General features: G+C 47.4%; 1 protein-coding gene across 4 annotated transcripts in view; it reads right to left on the bottom strand.

The window, feature by feature from the left end:
• LOC106609264 (CUGBP Elav-like family member 3) overlaps nucleotides 1-21,459 on the bottom strand; it is a 160,611-nt gene that overhangs the window by 107,514 nt on the left and 31,638 nt on the right. For all 4 annotated transcript variants that reach the window (XM_045718876.2, XM_045718873.2, XM_045718872.2 and 1 more), the window contains 2 exons: nucleotides 16,828-16,876; nucleotides 15,941-16,149 (listed from right to left, as the gene is read on the bottom strand). In XM_045718876.2, the coding sequence (XP_045574832.1) occupies nucleotides 15,941-16,149; nucleotides 16,828-16,876 (258 nt within the window). The remainder of the gene's footprint in view (nucleotides 1-15,940; nucleotides 16,150-16,827; nucleotides 16,877-21,459) is intronic.

Below are 21,459 nucleotides of genomic sequence, written 5' to 3'. Positions count from 1 at the left end.
GAAGAGTTGTCTGTGACTTCCAGAGGGAGAGGTAGGAAGACTTGTCTGTGACTTAGAGGCAGAGGTAGGATGACTTATCTGTGACTTACAGAAGGAGAGGTAGGATGACTTGTCTGTGACTTACAGAAGGAGAGGTTGGAAGACTTGTGTGTGACTTACAGAGGGAGAGGTTGGAAGAGTTGTCTGTGACTTCCAGAGGGAGAGGTAGGAAGACTTGTCTGTGACTTACAGAGGGAGAGGTTGGAAGACTTGTCTGTGACTTACAGAGGGAGAGGTAGGATGATTTGTCTGTGACTTACAGTGGGAGCGGTAGGAGCGGTAGGAAGATTTGTCTGTGACTTACAAAGGGAGAGGTAGGATGACGTGTCTGTGACTTATAGAGGGAGAGGTAGGATGACTTGTCTGTGGCTTACAGAGGGAGAGGTTGGAAGACTTCTCTGTGACTTACAGAGAGAGACGTTGGAAGACTTGTCTGTGACATAAAGAGGGAGAGGCTGGAAGACTTGTCTGTGACTTACAGAGGGAAAGGTTGGAAGACTTGTCTGTGACTTACAGAGGGATCGGTAGGATTAGTTGTCTGTGACTGACAGAGGGAGAGGTAGGAAGACTTGTCTGTGACTTACAGAGGGAGAGGTTGGAAGAGTTGTCTGTGACTTCCAGCGGGAGAGGTAGGAAGACTTGTCTGTGACTTAGAGGCAGAGGTAGGTTGACTTGTCTGTGACTTACAGAAGGAGAGGTAGGATGACTTGTCTGTGACATACAGAGGGAGAGGTTGGAAGACTTGTGTGTGACTTACAGAGGGAGAGGTTGGAAGAGTTGTCTGTGACTTCCAGAGGGAGAGGTAGGAAGACTTGTCTGTGACTTACAGAGGGAGAGGTTGGAAGACTTGTCTGTGACTTACAGAAGGAGAGGTAGGATGACATGTCTGTGACTTACAGAGGTAGAGGTTGGAAGACGTGTCTGTGACTTACAGAGGGTGAGGTTGGAAGACTTGTCTGTGACTTACAGAGGGAAAGGTTGGAAGACTTGTCTGTGACTTACAGAGGGTGAGTTTTGAAGACTTGTCTGTGACTTATAAAGGGAGAGGTAGTATGACTTGTCTGTGACATGCAGAGGGAGCGGTAGGATCAGTTGTCTGTGACTTACAGAGGGAGAGGAAGGAAGACTTGTTTGTGACTTACAGAGGGAGAGGAAAGAAGACTTTTCTGTGACTTACAGAGGTAGAGGTAGGATGACTTGTCTCTGGCTTACAGAGGGAGAGGTTGGAAGACTTGTCTGTGACTTACAGAGGTAGAGGTTGGAAGACGTGTCTGTGACTTACAGAGGGTGAGGTTGGAAGACTTGTCTGTGACTTACAGAGGGAAAGGTTGGAAGACTTGTCTGTGACTTACAGAGGGAGAGGTTGGAAGACTTATCTGTGACTTACAGAGGGAGAGAGGAAGACTTGTCTTACAGAGGGATAGGTATGATGACTTGTGTTTGACTTACAGAGGGAGAGGTTGGAATAGTTGTCTGTGACTTACAGAGGGAGAGGTAGGAAAACTTGTCTGTGACTTACATAGGGAGAGGTTTGAAGACTTGTCTGTGACTTACAGAGGGAGAGTTCGGAGGACTTGTCTGTGACTTACAGAGGGAGAGGTTAGGATGGCTTGTCTGTGACTTACAGAGGGAGAATTAGAATGACTTTTCTGTGACTTACAGAGGGAGAGGTAGAAAGACTTGTCTGTAACTTACAGAGGGAGATGTTCGTAGACTTGTCTGTGACTTACAGAGGGAGAGAGGAAGACTCGTCTGTGACTTCCAGAGGGAGAGGTAGGACGACTTGTCTGTGACTTACAGAGGGAGAGGTTGGATGATTTGTCTGTGGCTTACAGTGGGAGAGGTAGGAAGTCGTGTCTGTGACTTACAGAGGGAGAGGTTGGGAGACTTGTCTGTGACTTACAAAGGGAGATGTTGGAAGACCTGTGTGTGACTTACAGAGGGAGAGGTTGGAAGAGTTGTCTGTGACTTCCAGAGGGAGAGGTAGGAAGACTTGTCTGTGACTTAGAGGCAGAGGTAGGATGACTTATCTGTGACTTACAGAAGGAGAGGTAGGATGACTTGTCTGTGACTTACAGAAGGAGAGGTTGGAAGACTTGTGTGTGACTTACAGAGGGAGAGGTTGGAAGAGTTGTCTGTGACTTCCAGAGGGAGAGGTAGGAAGACTTGTCTGTGACTTACAGAGGGAGAGGTTGGAAGACTTGTCTGTGACTTACAGAGGGAGAGGTAGTGTGACTTGTCTGTGACATGCAGAGGGAGCGGTAGGATGATTTGTCTGTGACTTACAGAGTGAGAGGTTGGAAGACTTGCCTGTGACTTACAGAGGTAGAGATAGGATGACTTGTCTGTGACTTACAGAGGGAGAGGAAGGAAGACTTGTCTGTGACTTACAGAAGGAGAGGAAGGATGACATGTCTGTGACTTACAGAGGTAGAGGTTGGAAGACGTGTCTGTGACTTACAGAGGGAGAGGTTGGAAGACTTGTCTGTGACTTACAGAGGGAAAGGTTGGAAGACTTGTCTGTGACTTACAGAGGGTGAGGTTTGAAGACTTGTCTGTGACTTATAAAGGGAGAGGTAGTATGACTTGTCTGTGACATGCAGAGGGAGCGGTAGGATCAGTTGTCTGTGACTTACAGAGGGAGAGGAAGGAAGACTTGTTTGTGACTTACAGAGGGAGAGGAAAGAAGACCTGTCTGTGGCTTACAGAGGGAGAGGTTGGAAGACTTGTCTGTGACTTACAGAGGGAGAGGTAGGATGACTTGTCTGTGACTTACAGAGCGAGAGGTAGGAAGACTTGTCTGTGACTTACACAGTAAGAGGTTGGAAGACTTTTCTGTGACTTACATAAGAAGAGGTAGGATGACTTGTCTGTGACTTACAGAGAGAGAGGTAGGAAGACTTGTCTGTGACTTACAGAGGGAGAGGTTGGTAGACTTGTCTGTGACTTACAGAGCGCGAGTTCGGAAGACTTGTCTGTGACTTAAAGAGGGAGAATTTGGAAGACTTGTCTTTGACTTACAGAGGCAGAGGTAGGATGATTTGTCTGTGACTTACAGTGGGAGCGGTAGGAGCGGTAGGAAGATTTGTCTGTGACTTACAAAGGGAGAGGTAGGATGACGTGTCTGTGACTTATAGAGGGAGAGGTAGGATGACTTGTCTGTGGCTTACAGAGGGAGAGGTTGGAAGACTTCTCTGTGACTTACAGAGAGAGACGTTGGAAGACTTGTCTGTGACATAAAGAGGGAGAGGCTGGAAGACTTGTCTGTGACTTACAGAGGGAAAGGTTGGAAGACTTGTCTGTGACTTACAGAGGGATCGGTAGGATTAGTTGTCTGTGACTGACAGAGGGAGAGGTAGGAAGACTTGTCTGTGACTTACAGAGGGAGAGGTTGGAAGAGTTGTCTGTGACTTCCAGCGGGAGAGGTAGGAAGACTTGTCTGTGACTTAGAGGCAGAGGTAGGTTGACTTGTCTGTGACTTACAGAAGGAGAGGTAGGATGACTTGTCTGTGACATACAGAGGGAGAGGTTGGAAGACTTGTGTGTGACTTACAGAGGGAGAGGTTGGAAGAGTTGTCTGTGACTTCCAGAGGGAGAGGTAGGAAGACTTGTCTGTGACTTACAGAGGGAGAGGTTGGAAGACTTGTCTGTGACTTACAGAAGGAGAGGTAGGATGACATGTCTGTGACTTACAGAGGTAGAGGTTGGAAGACGTGTCTGTGACTTACAGAGGGTGAGGTTGGAAGACTTGTCTGTGACTTACAGAGGGAAAGGTTGGAAGACTTGTCTGTGACTTACAGAGGGTGAGTTTTGAAGACTTGTCTGTGACTTATAAAGGGAGAGGTAGTATGACTTGTCTGTGACATGCAGAGGGAGCGGTAGGATCAGTTGTCTGTGACTTACAGAGGGAGAGGAAGGAAGACTTGTTTGTGACTTACAGAGGGAGAGGAAAGAAGACTTTTCTGTGACTTACAGAGGTAGAGGTAGGATGACTTGTCTGTGGCTTACAGAGGGAGAGGTTGGAAGACTTGTCTGTGACTTACAGAGGTAGAGGTTGGAAGACGTGTCTGTGACTTACAGAGGGTGAGGTTGGAAGACTTGTCTGTGACTTACAGAGGGAAAGGTTGGAAGACTTGTCTGTGACTTACAGAGGGTGAGGTTTGAAGACTTGTCTGTGACTTATAAAGGGAGAGGTAGTATGACTTGTCTGTGACATGCAGAGGGAGCGGTAGGATCAGTTGTCTGTGACTTACAGAGGGAGAGGAAGGAAGACTTGTTTGTGACTTACAGAGGGAGAGGAAAGAAGACTTTTCTGTGACTTACAGAGGTAGAGGTAGGATGACTTGTCTGTGGCTTACAGAGGGAGAGGTTGGAAGACTTGTCAGTGACTTACAGAGGGAGAGGTAGGCTGACTTGTCTGTGACTTACAGAGCGAGAGGTAGGCAGACTTGTCTGTGACTTACACAGTAAGAGGTTGGAAGACTTTTCTGTGACTTACATAAGAAGAGGTAGGATGACTTGTCTGTGACTTACAGAGAGAGAGGTAGGAAGACTTGTCTGTGACTTACAGAGGGAGAGGTTGGAAGACTTGTCTGTGACTTACAGAGCGCGAGTTCGGAAGACTTGTCTGTGACTTAAAGAGGGAGAATTTGGAAGACTTGTCTTTGACTTACAGAGGCAGAGGTAGGATGATTTGTCTGTGACTTACAGTGGGAGCGGTAGGAGCGGTAGGAAGATTTGTCTGTGACTTACAAAGGGAGAGGTAGGATGACGTGTCTGTGACTTATAGAGGGAGAGGTAGGATGACTTGTCTGTGGCTTACAGAGGGAGAGGTTGGAAGACTTGTCTGTGACTTACAGAGAGAGAGGTTTGAAGACTTGTCTGTGACATAAAGAGGGAGAGGCTGGAAGACTTGTCTGTGACTTACAGAGGGAAAGGTTGGAAGACTTGTCTGTGACTTACAGAGGGAGAGGTTGGAAGACATGTCTGTGACTTACAGAGGGAGAGGTTGGATGATTTGTCTTTGACTTACAGAGGGATTGGTAGGATTAGTTGTCTGTGACTTACAGAGGGAGAGGTAGGAAGACTTGTCTGTGACTTACAGAGGGATAGGTAGGATGACTTGTCTGTGACTTACAGAGGGAGAGGTAGATAGACTTGTCTGTGACTTACAGAGGGAGAGACAGGATCACTTGTCTGTGACTTACAGAGGGAGAGTTATTAAGACTTGTCTGTGACTTACAGAGGGAGAGGTTGGAAGACTTGTCTGTGACTTACAGAGGGAGAGGTTGGAAGACTTGTCTGTGACTTACAGAGAGACAGGTAGGATGACTTGTCTGTGACTTACAGAGGGAGGGGTAGGAAGACTTGTCTGTGACTTACAGAGGGAGATGTAGGATATTTTGTTTGAGACTTAGAGGGAGAGGTAAGAAGACTTGTCTGTGACTTTTATAGGGAGAGGTTGGAAGACTTGTCTATGGTTTACAGAGGGAGAGGTAGGATGAATTGTCTGTGACTTCCAGAGGGAGAGGTTGGAAGACGTGTCTGTGACTTACAAAGGGAGAGGTAGTATGATTTGTCTGTGACTTACAGAGGGAGGGGTTGGAAGACTTGTTTGTGACTTACAGAGGGAGCAGTAGAATCAGTTGTCTGTGACTTACAGAAGGAGAGGTTGGAATACTTGTTTGTGAACTACAGAGGGAGAGGAAGGAAGACTTGTCTGTGACTTACAGAGGGAGATGTCGGAAGACGTGTCTCTGACTTACAGAGGGAGAGGTTGGAAGACTTGTCTGTGACTTACTGAGGGAAAGGTTGGAAGACTTGTCTGTAACTTACAGAGGGAGTGGTAGGATGACTTGTCTGTAGCTTACAGAGGGAGAGGTAGTATGACTTGTCTGTGACTTACAGAAAGAGAGGTAGGAAGACTTATCTGTGACTAACAGAGGGAGTGGTAGGATGACTTGTCTTTGACTTACAGAGAGGGAGGTTGGAAGACTTGTCTGTGACTTAGAGAGGGAGAGGAAGGATGACTTGTCTGTGACTTACAGAGGGAGAGGTAGGATGACTTGTCTGTGGCTTACAGAAGGAGAGGTTGTAAGACTTGTCTGTGACTTACAGAGGGAGAGGTAGATAGACTTGTCAGTGACTTATAGAGGGAGAGACAGGATCACTTGTCTGTGGCTTACAGAAGGAGTGGTAGGATGACTTGTCTTTGACTTACAGAGGGAGAGGTTGGAAGACTTGTCTGTGACTTAGAGAGGGAGAGGAAGGATGACTTGTCTGTGACTTACAGAGGGAGAGGTAGGATGACTTGTCTGTGGCTTACAGAAGGAGAGTTCGGAAGACTTGTCTGTGACTTACAGAGGGAGAGGTAGTATGACTTGTCTGTTACATACAGAGGGAGAGGTAGGATGACTCTTCTGTGGCTTACAGAAGGAGAGGTTGGAAGACTTGTCTGTGACTTACAGAGGGAGATGTTGGAAGACTTGTCTGTGACTTACAGAGGGAGAGGTATGATCACTTGTCTGACTTACAGAGGGAGAGGTAGGAAGACCTGTCTGTGACTTACAGAGGGAGAGGTAGGATATTTTGTCTGTGACTTACAGACGGAGAGGTAGGAAGACTTGTCTGTGACTTACAGAGGGAGAGGTAGGAAGACTTGTCTGTGACTTTTATAGGGAGAGGTTGGAAGACTTGTCTGTGACTTACAGAGGGAGAGGTTGGAAGACTTGTCTGTGACTTACAGACGTAGAGGTAGGAAGACTTGTCTGTGACTAACAGAGGAGGTAGGAAGACTTGTCTGTGACTTACAGAGGGAGAGGTAGGATGACTTGTGTGTGACTTACAGAGGGAGAGGTTGGAAGACTTGTCTGTGACTTACAGAGGGAGATGCTGGAAGACTTGTCTGTGACTTACAGAGGGAGAAGTTGGAAGAGTTGTCTATGACTTCCAGAGGGAGAGGTAGGAAGACTTGTCTGTGACTTAGAGGCAGAGGTAGGATGACTTGTCTGTGACTTACAGAAGGAGAGGTAGGATGACTTGTCTGTGACTTACAGAGGGAGAGGTTGAAAGACTTGTGTGTGACTTACAGAGGGAGAGGTCGGAAGAGTTGTCTGTGACTTCCAGAGGGAGAGGTAGAAAGACTTGTCTGTGACTTACAGAGGGAGAGGTAGAAAGACTTGTCTGTAACTTACAGAGGGAGATGTTCGTAGACTTGTCTGTGACTTACTGAGGGAAAGGTTGGAAGACTTGTCTGTGACTTACAGAGGGAGATGTAGGATGACTTGTCTGTAGCTTACAGAGGGAGAGGTAGTATGACTTGTCTGTGACTTACAGAAAGAGAGGTAGGAAGACTTATCTGTGACTAACAGAGGGAGTGGTAGGATGACTTGTCTTTGACTTACAGAGAGGGAGGTTGGAAGACTTGTCTGTGACTTAGAGAGGGAGAGGAAGGATGACTTGTGTGTGACTTACAGAGGGAGATGTTGGAAGACTTGTCTGTGACTTACAGAGGGAGATGCTGGAAGACTTGTCTGTGACTTACAGAGGGAGAGTTTGGAAGACTTGTCTGTGACTTACAGAGCGTGAGTTCGGAAGACTTGTCAGTGACTTAAAGAGGGAGAGTTTGGAAGACTTGTCTTTGACTTACAGAGGCAGAGGTAGGATGATTTGTCTGTGACTTACAGTGGGAGCGGTAGGAGCGGTAGGAAGACTTGTCTGTGACTTACAAAGGGAGAGGTAGGATGACGTGTCTGTGACTTATAGAGGGAGAGGTAGGATGACTTGTCTGTGGCTTACAGAGGGAGAGGTTCGAAGACGTGTCTGTGACTTACAGAGAGAGAGGTTTGAAGACTTGTCTGTGACATAAAGAGGGAGAGGCTGGAAGACTTGTCTGTGACTTACAGAGGGAAAGGTTGGAAGACTTGTCTGTGACTTACAGAGGGAGAGGTTGGAAGACATGTCTGTGACTTACAGAGGGAGAGGTTGGATGATTTGTCTGTGACTTACAGAGGGATTGGTAGGATTAGTTGTCTGTGACTTACAGAGGGAGAGGTAGGAAGACTTGTCTGTGACTTACAGAGGGATAGGTAGGATGACTTGTCTGTGACTTACAGAGGGAGAGGTAGATACACTTGTCTGTGACTTACAGAGGGAGAGACAGGTTCACTTGTCTGTGACTTACAGAGGGAGAGTTATTAAGACTTGTCTGTGACTTACAGAGGGAGAGGTTGGAAGACTTGTCTGCGACTTACAGAGGGAGAGGTTGGAAGACTTGTCTGTGACTTACAGAGAGAGAGGTAGGATGACTTTTCTGTGACTTACAGAGGGAGGGGTAGGAACACTTGTCTGTGACTTACAGAGGGAGATGTAGGATATTTTGTTTGAGACTTAGAGGGAGAGGTAAGAAGACTTGTCTGTGACTTTTATAGGGAGAGGTTGGAAGACTTGTCTATGGTTTACAGAGGGAGAGGTAGGATGAATTGTCTGTGACTTCCAGAGGGAGAGGTTGGAAGACGTGTCTGTGACTTACAAAGGGAGAGGTAGTATGATTTGTCTGTGACTTACAGAGGGAGGGGTTGGAAGACTTGTTTGTGACTTACAGAGGGAGCAGTAGAATCAGTTGTCTGTGACTTACAGAAGGAGAGGTTGGAATACTTGTTTGTGAACTACAGAGGGAGAGGAAGGAAGACTTGTCTGTGACTTACAGAGGGAGATGTCGGAAGACGTGTCTCTGACTTACAGAGGGAGAGGTTGGAAGACTTGTCTGTGACTTACAGAGTGAGAGGTTGGAAGACTTGTCTGTGACTTACAGAGGGAGAGGTAAGATGACTTGTCTGTGACTTTTATATGGAGAGGTTGGAAGACTTGTCTTTGACTTACAGAGGGAGAGGTTGGAAGACTTGTCTGTGACTTACTGAGGGAAAGGTTGGAAGACTTGTCTGTGACTTAGAGAGGGAGAGGAAGGATGACTTGTCTGTGACTTACAGAGGGAGAGGTAGGATGACTTGTCTGTGGCTTACAGAAGGAGAGGTTGTAAGACTTGTCTGTGACTTACAGAGGGAGAGGTAGATAGACTTGTCAGTGACTTATAGAGGGAGAGACAGGATCACTTGTCTGTGGCTTACAGAAGGAGTGGTAGGATGACTTGTCTTTGAGTTACAGAGGGAGAGGTTGGAAGACTTGTCTGTGACTTAGAGAGGGAGAGGTTGGAAGACTTGTCTGTGACTTACAGAGGGAGAGGTTGGAAGACTTGTCTGTGACTTACAGAGGGAGAGGTATGATCACTTGTCTGACTTACAGAGGGAGAGGTAGGAAGACCTGTCTGTGACTTACAGAGGGAGAGGTAGGATATTTTGTCCGTGACTTACAGACGGAGAGGTAGGAAGACTTGTCTGTGACTTACAGAGGGAGAGGTAGGAAGACTTGTCTGTGACTTTCATAGGGAGAGGTTGGAAGACTTGTCTGTGACTTACAGAGGTAGAGGTTGGAAGACTTGTCTGTGACTTACAGACGTAGAGGTAGGATGACTTGTCTGTGACATACAGAGGGAGATGTTGGAAAACTTGTCTGTGACTTACAGAGGGAGAGGTAGGAGGATTTGTCTGTGACTTACAGAGGGAGAGAGGAAGACTTGTCTGTGACTAACAGAGGAGGTAGGAAGACTTGTCTGTGACTTACAGAGGGAGAGGTAGGATGACTTGTGTGTGACTTACAGAGGGAGAGGTTGGAAGACTTGTCTGTGACTTACAGAGGGAGATGCTGGAAGACTTGTCTGTGACTTACAGAGGCAGAAGTTGGAAGACTTCTCTGTGACCTACAGAGGGAGAGGTAGGAGGACTTGTCTGTGACTTACAGAGGGAGAGGTTGGAAGACTTGTCTGTGACTTACAGAGGGAGAGAGGAAGACTTGTCTTACAGAGGGATAGGTATGATGACTTGTGTTTGACTTACAGAGGGAGAGGTTGGAAGAGTTGTCTGTGACTTACAGAGGGAGAGGTAGGAAAACTTGTCTGTGACTTACATAGGGAGAGGTTTGAAGACTTGTCTGTGACTTACAGAGGGAGAGTTCGGAGGACTTGTCTGTGACTTAAAGAGGGAGAGGTTAGGATGGCTTGTCTGTGACTTACAGAGGGAGAAGTAGAATGACTTTTCTGTGATTTACAGAGGGAGAGGTAGAAATACTTGTCTGTAACTTACAGAGGGAGATGTTCGTAGACTTGTCTTTGACTTACAGAGGGAGAGAGGAAGACTCGTCTGTGACTTCCAGAGGGAGAGGTAGGACGACTTGTCTGTGACTTACAGAGGGAGAGGTTGGATGATTTGTCTGTGGCTTACAGTCGGAGAGGTAGGAAGTCGTGTCTGTGACTTACAGAGGGAGAGGTAAGATGACTTGTCTTTGACTTACAGAAGGAGCTGTAGGATGACCTGTCTGTGACTTACAGAGGGAGAGGTTGGGAGACTTGTCTGTGACTTACAGAGGGAGATGTTGGAAGAGTTATCTGTGACTTCCAGAGGGAGAGGTAGGAAGACTTGTCTGTGACTTACAGAGGGAGATGTTGGAAGACTTGTCTGTGACTTACAGAGAGAGAGGTAGGATGACTTGTCTGTGACTTACAGAGGGAGGGGTAGGAACACTTGTCTGTGACTTACAGAGGGAGATGTAGGATATTTTGTTTGAGACTTAGAGGGAGAGGTAAGAAGACTTGTCTGTGACTTTTATAGGGAGAGGTTGGAAGACTTGTCTATGGTTTACAGAGGGAGAGGTAGGATGAATTGTCTGTGACTTCCAGAGGGAGAGGTTGGAAGACGTGTCTGTGACTTACAAAGGGAGAGGTAGTATGATTTGTCTGTGACTTACAGAGGGAGGGGTTGGAAGACTTGTTTGTGACTTACAGAGGGAGCAGTAGAATCAGTTGTCTGTGACTTACAGAAGGAGAGGTTGGAATACTTGTTTGTGAACTACAGAGGGAGAGGAAGGAAGACTTGTCTGTGACTTACAGAGGGAGATGTCGGAAGACGTGTCTCTGACTTACAGAGGGAGAGGTTGGAAGACTTGTCTGTGACTTACAGAGTGAGAGGTTGGAAGACTTGTCTGTGACTTACAGAGGGAGAGGTAAGATGACTTGTCTGTGACTTTTATATGGAGAGGTTGGAAGACTTGTCTTTGACTTACAGAGGGAGAGGTTGGAAGACTTGTCTGTGACTTACTGAGGGAAAGGTTGGAAGACTTGTCTGTGACTTACAGAGGGAGTGGTAGGATGACTTGTCTGTAGCTTACAGAGGGAGAGGTAGTATGACTTGTCTGTGACTTACAGAAAGAGAGGTAGGAAGACTTATCTGTGACTAACAGAGGGAGTGGTAGGATGACTTGTCTTTGACTTACAGAGGGAGAGGTTGGAAGACTTGTCTGTGACTTAGAGAGGGAGAGGAAGGATGACTTGTCTGTGACTTACAGAGGGAGAGGTAGGATGACTTGTCTGTGGCTTACAGAAGGAGAGGTTGTAAGACTTGTCTGTGACTTACAGAGGGAGAGGTAGATAGACTTGTCAGTGACTTATAGAGGGAGAGACAGGATCACTTGTCTGTGGCTTACAGAAGGAGTGGTAGGATGACTTGTCTTTGACTTACAGAGGGAGAGGTTGGAAGACTTGTCTGTGACTTAGAGAGGGAGAGGAAGGATGACTTGTCTGTGATATACAGAGGGAGAGGTAGGATGACTTGTCTGTGGCTTACAGAAGGAGAGTTCGGAAGACTTGTCTGTGACTTACAGAGGGAGAGGTAGTATGACTTGTCTGTTACTTACAGAGGGAGAGGTAGGATGACTCTTCTGTGGCTTACAGAAGGAGAGGTTGGAAGACTTGTCTGTGACTTACAGAGGGAGAGGTTGGAAGACTTGTCTGTGACTTACAGAGGGAGAGGTATGATCACTTGTCTGACTTACAGAGGGAGAGGTAGGAAGACCTGTCTGTGACTTACAGAGGGAGAGGTAGGATATTTTGTCCGTGACTTACAGACGGAGAGGTAGGAAGACTTGTCTGTGACTTACAGAGGGAGAGGTAGGAAGACTTGTCTGTGACTTTCATAGGGAGAGGTTGGAAGACTTGTCTGTGACTTACAGAGGTAGAGGTTGGAAGACTTGTCTGTGACTTACAGACGTAGAGGTAGGATGACTTGTCTGTGACATACAGAGGGAGATGTTGGAAAACTTGTCTGTGACTTACAGAGGGAGAGGTAGGAGGATTTGTCTGTGACTTACAGAGGGAGAGAGGAAGACTTGTCTGTGACTAACAGAGGAGGTAGGAAGACTTGTCTGTGACTTACAGAGGGAGAGGTAGGATGACTTGTGTGTGACTTACAGAGGGAGAGGTTGGAAGACTTGTCTGTGACTTACAGAGGGAGATGCTGGAAGACTTGTCTGTGACTTACAGAGGCAGAAGTTGGAAGACTTCTCTGTGACCTACAGAGGGAGAGGTAGGAGGACTTGTCTGTGACTTACAGAGGGAGAGGTTGGAAGACTTGTCTGTGACTTACAGAGGGAGAGAGGAAGACTTGTCTTACAGAGGGATAGGTATGATGACTTGTGTTTGACTTACAGAGGGAGAGGTTGGAAGAGTTGTCTGTGACTTACAGAGGGAGAGGTAGGAAAACTTTTCTGTGACTTACATAGGGAGAGGTTTGAAGACTTGTCTGTGACTTACAGAGGGAGAGTTCGGAGGACTTGTCTGTGACTTAAAGAGGGAGAGGTTAGGATGGCTTGTCTGTGACTTACAGAGGGAGAAGTAGAATGACTTTTCTGTGATTTACAGAGGGAGAGGTAGAAATACTTGTCTGTAACTTACAGAGGGAGATGTTCGTAGACTTGTCTTTGACTTACAGAGGGAGAGAGGAAGACTCGTCTGTGACTTCCAGAGGGAGAGGTAGGACGACTTGTCTGTGACTTACAGAGGGAGAGGTTGGATGATTTGTCTGTGGCTTACAGTGGCAGAGGTAGGAAGTCGTGTCTGTGACTTACAGAGGGAGAGGTAAGATGACTTGTCTTTGACTTACAGAAGGAGCTGTAGGATGACTTGTCTGTGACTTACAGAGGGAGAGGTTGGGAGACTTGTCTGTGACTTACAGAGGGAGATGTTGGAAGAGTTGTCTGTGACTTCCAGAGGGAGAGGTAGGAAGACTTGTCTGTGACTTACAGAGGGAGATGTTGGAAGACTTGTCTGTGACTTACAGAGGGAGAGGTTGGAAGAGTTGTCTGTGACTTCCAGAGGGAGAGGTAGGAAGACTTGTCTGTGACTTAGAGGCAGAGGTAGGATGACTTGTCTGTGACTTACAGAAGGAGAGGTAGGATGACTTGTCTGTGACTTACAGAGGGAGAGGTTGAAAGACTTGTGTGTGACTTACAGAGGGAGAGGTCTGAAGAGTTGTCTGTGACTTCCAGAGGGAGAGGTACGAAAGACTTGTCTGTAACTTACAGAGGGAGATGTTCGTAGACTTGTCTGTGACTTACAGAGGGAGAGAGGAAGACTCGTCTGTGACTTCCAGAGGGAGAGGTAGGACGACTTGTCTGTGACTTACAGAGGGAGAGGTTGGATGATTTGTCTGTGGCTTACAGTGGGAGAGGTAGGAAGTCGTGTCTGTGACTTACAGAGGGAGAGGTAAGATGACTTGTCTTTGACTTACAGAAGGAGAGGTAGGATGACTTGTATGTGACTTACAGAGGGAGAGGTTGGGAGACTTGTCTGTGACTTACAGAGGGAGATGTTGGAAGACCTGTGTGTGACTTACAGAGGGAGAGGTTGGAAGAGTTGTCTGTGACTTCCAGAGGGAGAGGTAGGAAGACTTGTCTGTGACTTACAGAGGGAGATGTTGGAAGACTTGTCTGTGACTTACAGAGGGAGAGGTTGGAAGAGTTGTCTGTGACTTCCAGAGGGAGAGGTAGGAAGACTTGTCTGTGACTTAGAGGCAGAGGTAGGATGACTTGTCTGTGACTTACAGAAGGAGAGGTAGGATGACTTGTCTGTGACTTACAGAGGGAGAGGTTGAAAGACTTGTGTGTGACTTACAGAGGGAGAGGTCTGAAGAGTTGTCTGTGACTTCCAGAGGGAGAGGTAGAAAGACTTGTCTGTGACTTACAGAGGGAGAGGTAGAAAGACTTGTCTGTAACTTACAGAGGGAGATGTTCGTAGACTTGTCTGTGACTTACAGAGGGAGAGAGGAAGACTCGTCTGTGACTTCCAGAGGGAGAGGTAGGACGACTTGTCTGTGACTTACAGAGGGAGAGGTTGGATGATTTGTCTGTGGCTTACAGTGGGAGAGGTAGGAAGTCGTGTCTGTGACTTACAGAGGGAGAGGTAAGATGACTTGTCTTTGACTTACAGAAGGAGAGGTAGGATGACTTGTATGTGACTTACAGAGGGAGAGGTTGGGAGACTTGTCTGTGACTTACAGAGGGAGATGTTGGAAGACCTGTGTGTGACTTACAGAGGGAGAGGTTGGAAGAGTTGTCTGTGACTTCCAGAGGGAGAGGTAGGAAGACTTGTCTGTGACTTACAGAGGGAGATGTTGGAAGACTTGTCTGTGACTTACAGAGGGAGAGGTTGGAAGAGTTGTCTGTGACTTCCAGAGGGAGAGGTAGGAAGACTTGTCTGTGACTTAGAGGCAGAGGTAGGATGACTTGTCTGTGACTTACAGAAGGAGAGGTAGGATGACTTGTCTGTGACTTACAGAGGGAGAGGTTGGAAGACTTGTGTGTGACTTACAGAGGGAGAGGTTGGAAGAGTTGTCTGTGACTTCCAGAGGGAGAGGTAGGAAGACTTGTCTGTGACTTACAGAGGGAGATGTTGGAAGACTTGTCTGTGACTTACAGAGGGAGAGGTTGGAAGAGTTGTCTGTGACTTCCAGAGGGAGAGGTAGGACGACTTGTCTGTGACTTACAGAGGGAGAGGTTGGATGATTTGTCTGTGGCTTACAGTGGGAGAGGTAGGAAGTCGTGTCTGTGACTTACAGAGGGAGAGGTAAGATGACTTGTCTTTGACTTACAGAAGGAGAGGTAGGATGACTTGTATGTGACTTACAGAGGGAGAGGTTGGGAGACTTGTCTGTGACTTACAGAGGGAGATGTTGGAAGACCTGTGTGTGACTTACAGAGGGAGAGGTTGGAAGAGTTGTCTGTGACTTCCAGAGGGAGAGGTAGGAAGACTTGTCTGTGACTTACAGAGGGAGATGTTGGAAGACTTGTCTGTGACTTACAGAGGGAGAGGTTGGAAGAGTTGTCTGTGACTTCCAGAGGGAGAGGTAGGAAGACTTGTCTGTGACTTAGAGGCAGAGGTAGGATGACTTGTCTGTGACTTACAGAAGGAGAGGTAGGATGACTTGTCTGTGACTTACAGAGGGAGAGGTTGGAAGACTTGTGTGTGACTTACAGAGGGAGAGGTTGGAAGAGTTGTCTGTGACTTCCAGAGGGAGAGGTAGGAAGACTTGTCTGTGACTTACAGAGGGAGATGTTGGAAGACTTGTCTGTGACTTACAGAGGGAGAGGTTGGAAGAGTTGTCTGTGACTTCCAGAGGGAGAGGTAGGAAGACTTGTCTGTGACTTAGAGGCAGAGGTAGGATGACTTCTCTGTGACTTACAGAAGGAGAGGTAGGATGACTTGTCTGTGACTTACAGAGGGAGAGGTTGGAAGACTTGTCTGTGACTTACAGAGGGAGATGTTGGAAGACTTGTCTGTGACTTACAAAGGGAGAGGTAGGAAGACTTGTCTGTGACTTAGATGGAGAGGTAGGATGACTTGTCTGTGACTTACAGAGGCAGAGGTAGGATGACTTGTCTGTAACTTACAGAAGGAGAGGTAGGATGACTTGTCTGTGACTTACAGAGGGAGAGGTAGGAAGACTTGTCTGTGACTTACAGGCAGTGTGCGGCTCCCATGCAGGGTGCTAATGGCAGCCTGAGCTTCAGCATGTCCCTGGTACTTCACAAACGCACAACCTTTACTGGTGCCATCTGGCCCCCGTAGTACAGTACACTCGTCTATAGTACCAAAGGGCTCAAACAGCCTCTTGACGTCTTCATCACTCTGCTGTTTACCCAGCATGCCCACAAACAACTTCCTGTCTTCTGGAAGAGGGGCACACCAGGAGGAGCGAGGGAGGAGGGGGAGAGTGGGAGGAAGGAAGGAAGGGAAGAGAGGGAGGAGAAAATGAAAGGAGTTAGATCGCTCTGATACTAGAGTTAGAATCTTCTCCTATGTACTCAGTTCATAAAACATATCATGGTGGTCTCTTTGAATCTCATGATGTTCTAGCAGGCCAGTAATGGGAGAAAAAGACGTGTTGCGATACTGCTACCAACCACCAGGGTGCAGTATAAACTTATAATCTTATACATTACAGACAGATGAAACTTGGGAGTAGAGGAGCAACAGAGATCACAGTAGAGATCACTAAGAATGTAGGTGTGTGTCTTTGAGGCTTACTTTACAGTGCGTATCAGCAGATACAGACTAACAGAGTATCCGTAGCAAGAGTTCCACTTGGGAGAAGGAGAGTCACATTGAAGACTTGACTCTCCAAATTCAATTTGTGAAAAATCCTCATTTAAATTTGTGGTTGACCTCAACCCTGCTGTAGATACAGATTGTAATGAGTAACTTCTGTAGAATTGGACAGGTGTGTCATTATAATGTAAGATGGCGTGTATTATAATTAGTGAAGAAGCGTGTTCATTTGTGTGTGAGGCAGGTGTGTGTGTGATGTGTGTGTGATGTGTGTGTGATGTGTGTGTGATGTGTCTTACCTCCTCTCCCCTCGCTGTCGGCTGGTTTTACCTGGATGGGTCGGTTCATCTGGAATACAGACAAGAAGGAGATCAATACACATGATCAACATACAGTATGATCAATACATGATCAACATACAGTGATCAACATATGATCAACAGCCTATCATCATGTGACTAATCATGATTGAGACAAGATACACACCAGATCAACATGAGATCAGTAGAGAAGGAATGTAGGATCAGCTTTAGATCACACATGAACACAGAGTAATCAATAAGACATGCCCAGTGTGCTGGTGTGTGTTCATGTGTTTCTGGAAGTGTGGAAGTAAGTATGTGCATGTCTTTCTCTCTGTGTATTTGTGTGTGTGTGTGTGTGTGTGTGTGTGTGTGTGTGTGTGTGTGTGTGTGTTTGTGTCAGACTCAAGGTTAATTAACAGGTGTGTTTACAACATGACTTTAAACGTTCTGGCCCCTGTCGTCTGTCGCTCTCTCTGATTCTCTCTCTCTCTCTCTCTCACACACACACACACACACACACACCACACACACACACACACACACACACACACACACACACACACACACACACACACACACACTGGAGTAGTAGTAGGGATTGAGGAGTGATGAGATTAAGAATGTGGGCCAGCTGATCTGGATTACAGAAGCACTTGGGATTAGACCAGAGAACAGAAAGAAGAGAGGAGTTAAGAGACAGAGTGTGTGTGTGTGTGTGTGTGTGTGTGTGTGTGTGTGTGTGTGTGTGTGTGTGTGTGTGTGTGTGTGTGTGTGTGTGGTGTGTGTGTGTGTGTGTGTGTGTGTGTGTGTGTGTGTGTGTGTGTGTGTGTGTGTGTAAGAGAGAGGGAGAGAAAGAAAGAGAGAAAATAATTTAGAAATATATTCTGTGCCAATATAGCTGTTTGTAATTGAATAGGAGGATGGGAGTAAAAAGAAACAGTAAGGCGAGAGGGATAGGAGGAATGAAAGAGAGAGAACAGAGACTTCCAGAAGGCGAGGGAGAGACTGAATGAAAGGGACAGAGAGAGCGAGAGAGCGAGAGAGAGAGCGAGAGAGAGGAAGAGAAAGAGGAAGAGAAAGAGAGAGAGAAAGAGAGAAAGAGAGAGATGAGAGAGAGAGAGAGAGAGAAAGAGGTAGAGAGAAAGAGGTAGAGCCCGAGGGCCACAGACAAACAGGAGAGAGGAAGCCAGGTGGAGGAGCTGGCCGAGAAGGATGAAGGATGAAGGCAACATAGAAGAAAAGTAGGGGAGAGAGAAAATACAGAGACAGACGGGGGAGAAGCATGAAAGCAAAGATGCCCCTGAGAGAGGATGACTCAGAGAGAGAGAGAAAGAGAGAGAGAGGGGGGGAGGGAGAGGGAGAGAATGATTCTTGTCATGACTCGTTCAGCCTCTGAAATGTCACGACCACAGAGATGCAACGCTTAGTCACACGCACACACACAAATACATACACACACACACACACATGCACACTCAAGCTCAAACACCTATTCATAAATACACACACATACACAGTTGTTAGTCATAGCAATGAGATAACAATAAGTAAGAGATGGAGGAATGGGTGAAGAGAGAGATAAGAAGACAGAGAGACAGGTGGGGGGATGATGGAGGGATGGTGAAGAGAGAGATAAGAAGAGAGAGAGACAGGTGGGGGGATGATGGAGGGATGGTGAAGAGAGAGATAAGAAGAGAAAGAGACAGGTGGGGGATGATGGAGGGATGGTGAAGAGAGAGATAAGAAGAGAGAGAGACAGGTGGGGCATGATGGAGGGATGGTGAAGAGAGAGATAAGAAGAGAGAGAGACAGGTGGGGCATGATGGAGGGATGGTGAAGAGAGAGATAAGAAGAGAAAGAGACAGGTGGGGGATGATAGAGGGATGGTGAAGAGAGAGATAAGAAGAGAGTGAGACAGGTGGGGGGATGATGGAGGGATGGTGAAGAGAGAGATAAGAAGAGAGAGAGACAGGTGGGGGGGTGATGGAGGGATGGGTGAAGAGAGAGATAAGAAGAGAGAGAGACAGGTGGAGGGTTGATGGAGGGATGGGTGAAGAAAGAGATAAGAAGAGAGAGAGGTGGGGGGATGATGGAGGGATGGGTGAAGAGAGAGATAAGAAGAGAGAGAGACAGGTGGGGGGATGATGGAGGGATGGTGAAGAGAGAGATAAGAAGAGAAAGAGACAGGTGGGGGATGATAGAGGGATGGTGAAGAGAGAGATAAGAAGAGAGTGAGACAGGTGGAGGGATGATGGAGGGATGGGTGAAGAGAGAGATAAGAATAGAGAGAGACAGGTGGAGGGATGATGGAGGGATGGGTGAAGAGAGAGATGAGAGAGAGGTGGGGGGATGATGGAGGGATGGGTGAAGAGAGAGATAAGAAGAGAGAGAGGTGGGGGGATGATGGAGGGATGGGTGAAGAGAGAGATAAGAAGAGAAAGAGACAGGTGGGGGGATGATGGAGGGATGGGTGAAGAGAGAGATAAGAAGAGAGAGAGACAGGTGGAGGGTTGATGGAGGGATGGGTGAAGAGAGAGATAAGAAGAGAGAGAGGTGGGGGGATGATGGAGGGATGGGTGAAGAAAGAGATAAGAAGAGAGTGAGACAGGTGGAGGGATGATGGAGGGATGGGTGAAGAGAGAGAAAAGAAGAGAGAGAGACAGGTGGGGGATGATGGAGGGATGGTGAAGAGAGAGATAAGAAGAGAAAGAGACAGGTGGGGGATGATGGAGGGATGGTGAAGAGAGAGATAAGAAGAGAGAGAGACAGGTGGGGCATGATGGAGGGATGGTGAAGAGAGAGATAAGAAGAGAGAGAGACAGGTGGGGCATGATGGAGGGATGGTGAAGAGAGAGATAAGAAGAGAAAGAGACAGGTGGGGGATGATAGAGGGATGGTGAAGAGAGAGATAAGAAGAGAGTGAGACAGGTGGGGGGATGATGGAGGGATGGTGAAGAGAGAGATAAGAAGAGAGAGAGACAGGTGGGGGGTGATGGAGGGATGGGTGAAGAGAGAGATAAGAAGAGAGAGAGACAGGTGGAGGGTTGATGGAGGGATGGGTGAAGAAAGAGATAAGAAGAGAGAGAGGTGGGGGGATGATGGAGGGATGGGTGAAGAGAGAGATAAGAAGAGAGAGAGACAGGTGGGGGGATGATGGAGGGATGGTGAAGAGAGAGATAAGAAGAGAAAGAGACAGGTGGGGGATGATAGAGGGATGGTGAAGAGAGAGATAAGAAGAGAGTGAGACAGGTGGAGGGATGATGGAGGGATGGGTGAAGAGAGAGATAAGAATAGAGAGAGACAGGTGGAGGGATGATGGAGGGATGGGTGAAGAGAGAGATAAGAAGAGAGAGAGGTGGGGGATGATGGAGGGATGGTGTGAAGAGAGAGATAAGAAGAGAGAGAGGTGGGGGGATGATGGAGGGATGGGTGAAGAGAGAGATAAGAAGAGGAAAGAGACAGGTGGGGGGATGATGGAGGGATGGGTGAAGAGAGAGATAAGAAGAGAGAGAGACAGGTGGAGGGTTGATGGAGGGATGGGTGAAGAGAGAGATAAGAAGAGAGAGAGGTGGGGGGATGATGGAGGGATGGGTGAAGAAAGAGATAAGAAGAAGAGTGAGACAGGTGGGAGGGATGATGGAGGGATGGGTGAAGAGAGAGAAAAGAAGAGAGAGAGACAGGTGGAGGGATGATGGAGGGATGGGTGAAGAGAGAGAAAAGAAGAGAGAGAGACAGGTCCGGGGATGATGGAGGGATGGGTGAAGAGAGATAAGAAGAGAGAGAGAGACAGGTGGGGGATGATGGAGGGATGGGTGAAGAGAGAGATAAGAAGAGAGAGAGAGACCAGGTGGGGGATGATGGAGGGATGGGTGAAGAGAGAGATAAGAAGAGAGAGAGAGGTGGGGGATGATGGAGGGATGGGTGAAGAGAGAGATAAGAAGAGAGAGAGAGGTGAGGGGATGATAGAGGGATGGTGAAGAGAGATAAGAAGCAGAGAGAGAGGTGGGGGATGATAGAGGGATGGTGAAGAGAGATAAGAAGAGAGAGAGAGGTGGGGGGGATGATAGAGGGATGGTGAAGAAGAGATAAGAAGAGAGAGAGAGGTGGGGGGATGATGGAGGAATAGGTGAAGACAGATTAGAAGAGAGAGAGACAGGTGGGGGGATGATGGAGGGATGAGGAGAAGAGAGAGATAAAGAAGAGAGAGAGACAGGTGGAGGGATGATGGAGGGATGGGTGAAGAGAGAGATAAGAAGAGAGAGAGAGGTGGGGGGATGATAGAGGGATGGTGAAGAGAGATAAGAAGAGAGAGAGAGGTGGGGGATGATAGAGGGATGGTGAAGAGAGATAAGAATAGAGAGAGACAGGCGGGGGGATGATGGAGGGATGGTGAAGAGAGAGATAAGAAGAGAGAGGGACAGGTGGGGGGTGTTGGGTGGTAATGGAGGGATGGTGAAGAGAGAGATAAGAAGAGAGAGAGACAGGTGGGGGATGATGGAGGGATGGTGAAGAGAGAGATAAGAAGAGAGAGAGACAGGTGGGGGGATGATGGAGGGATGGTGAAGAGAGAGATAAGAATAGAGAGAGACAGGTGGGGGCATGATGGAGGGATGGTGAAGAGAGAGA

Source organism: Salmo salar, chromosome 05 (genome assembly GCF_965601325.2).
Source record: "Salmo salar chromosome 05, fSalSal1, whole genome shotgun sequence".
NCBI classification, from domain to species: Eukaryota; Metazoa; Chordata; class Actinopteri; order Salmoniformes; family Salmonidae; genus Salmo; species Salmo salar.
The sequence above is the reverse complement of the archived record's forward strand: the minus strand, read 5'-3'. Positions and strand labels throughout refer to the sequence as shown.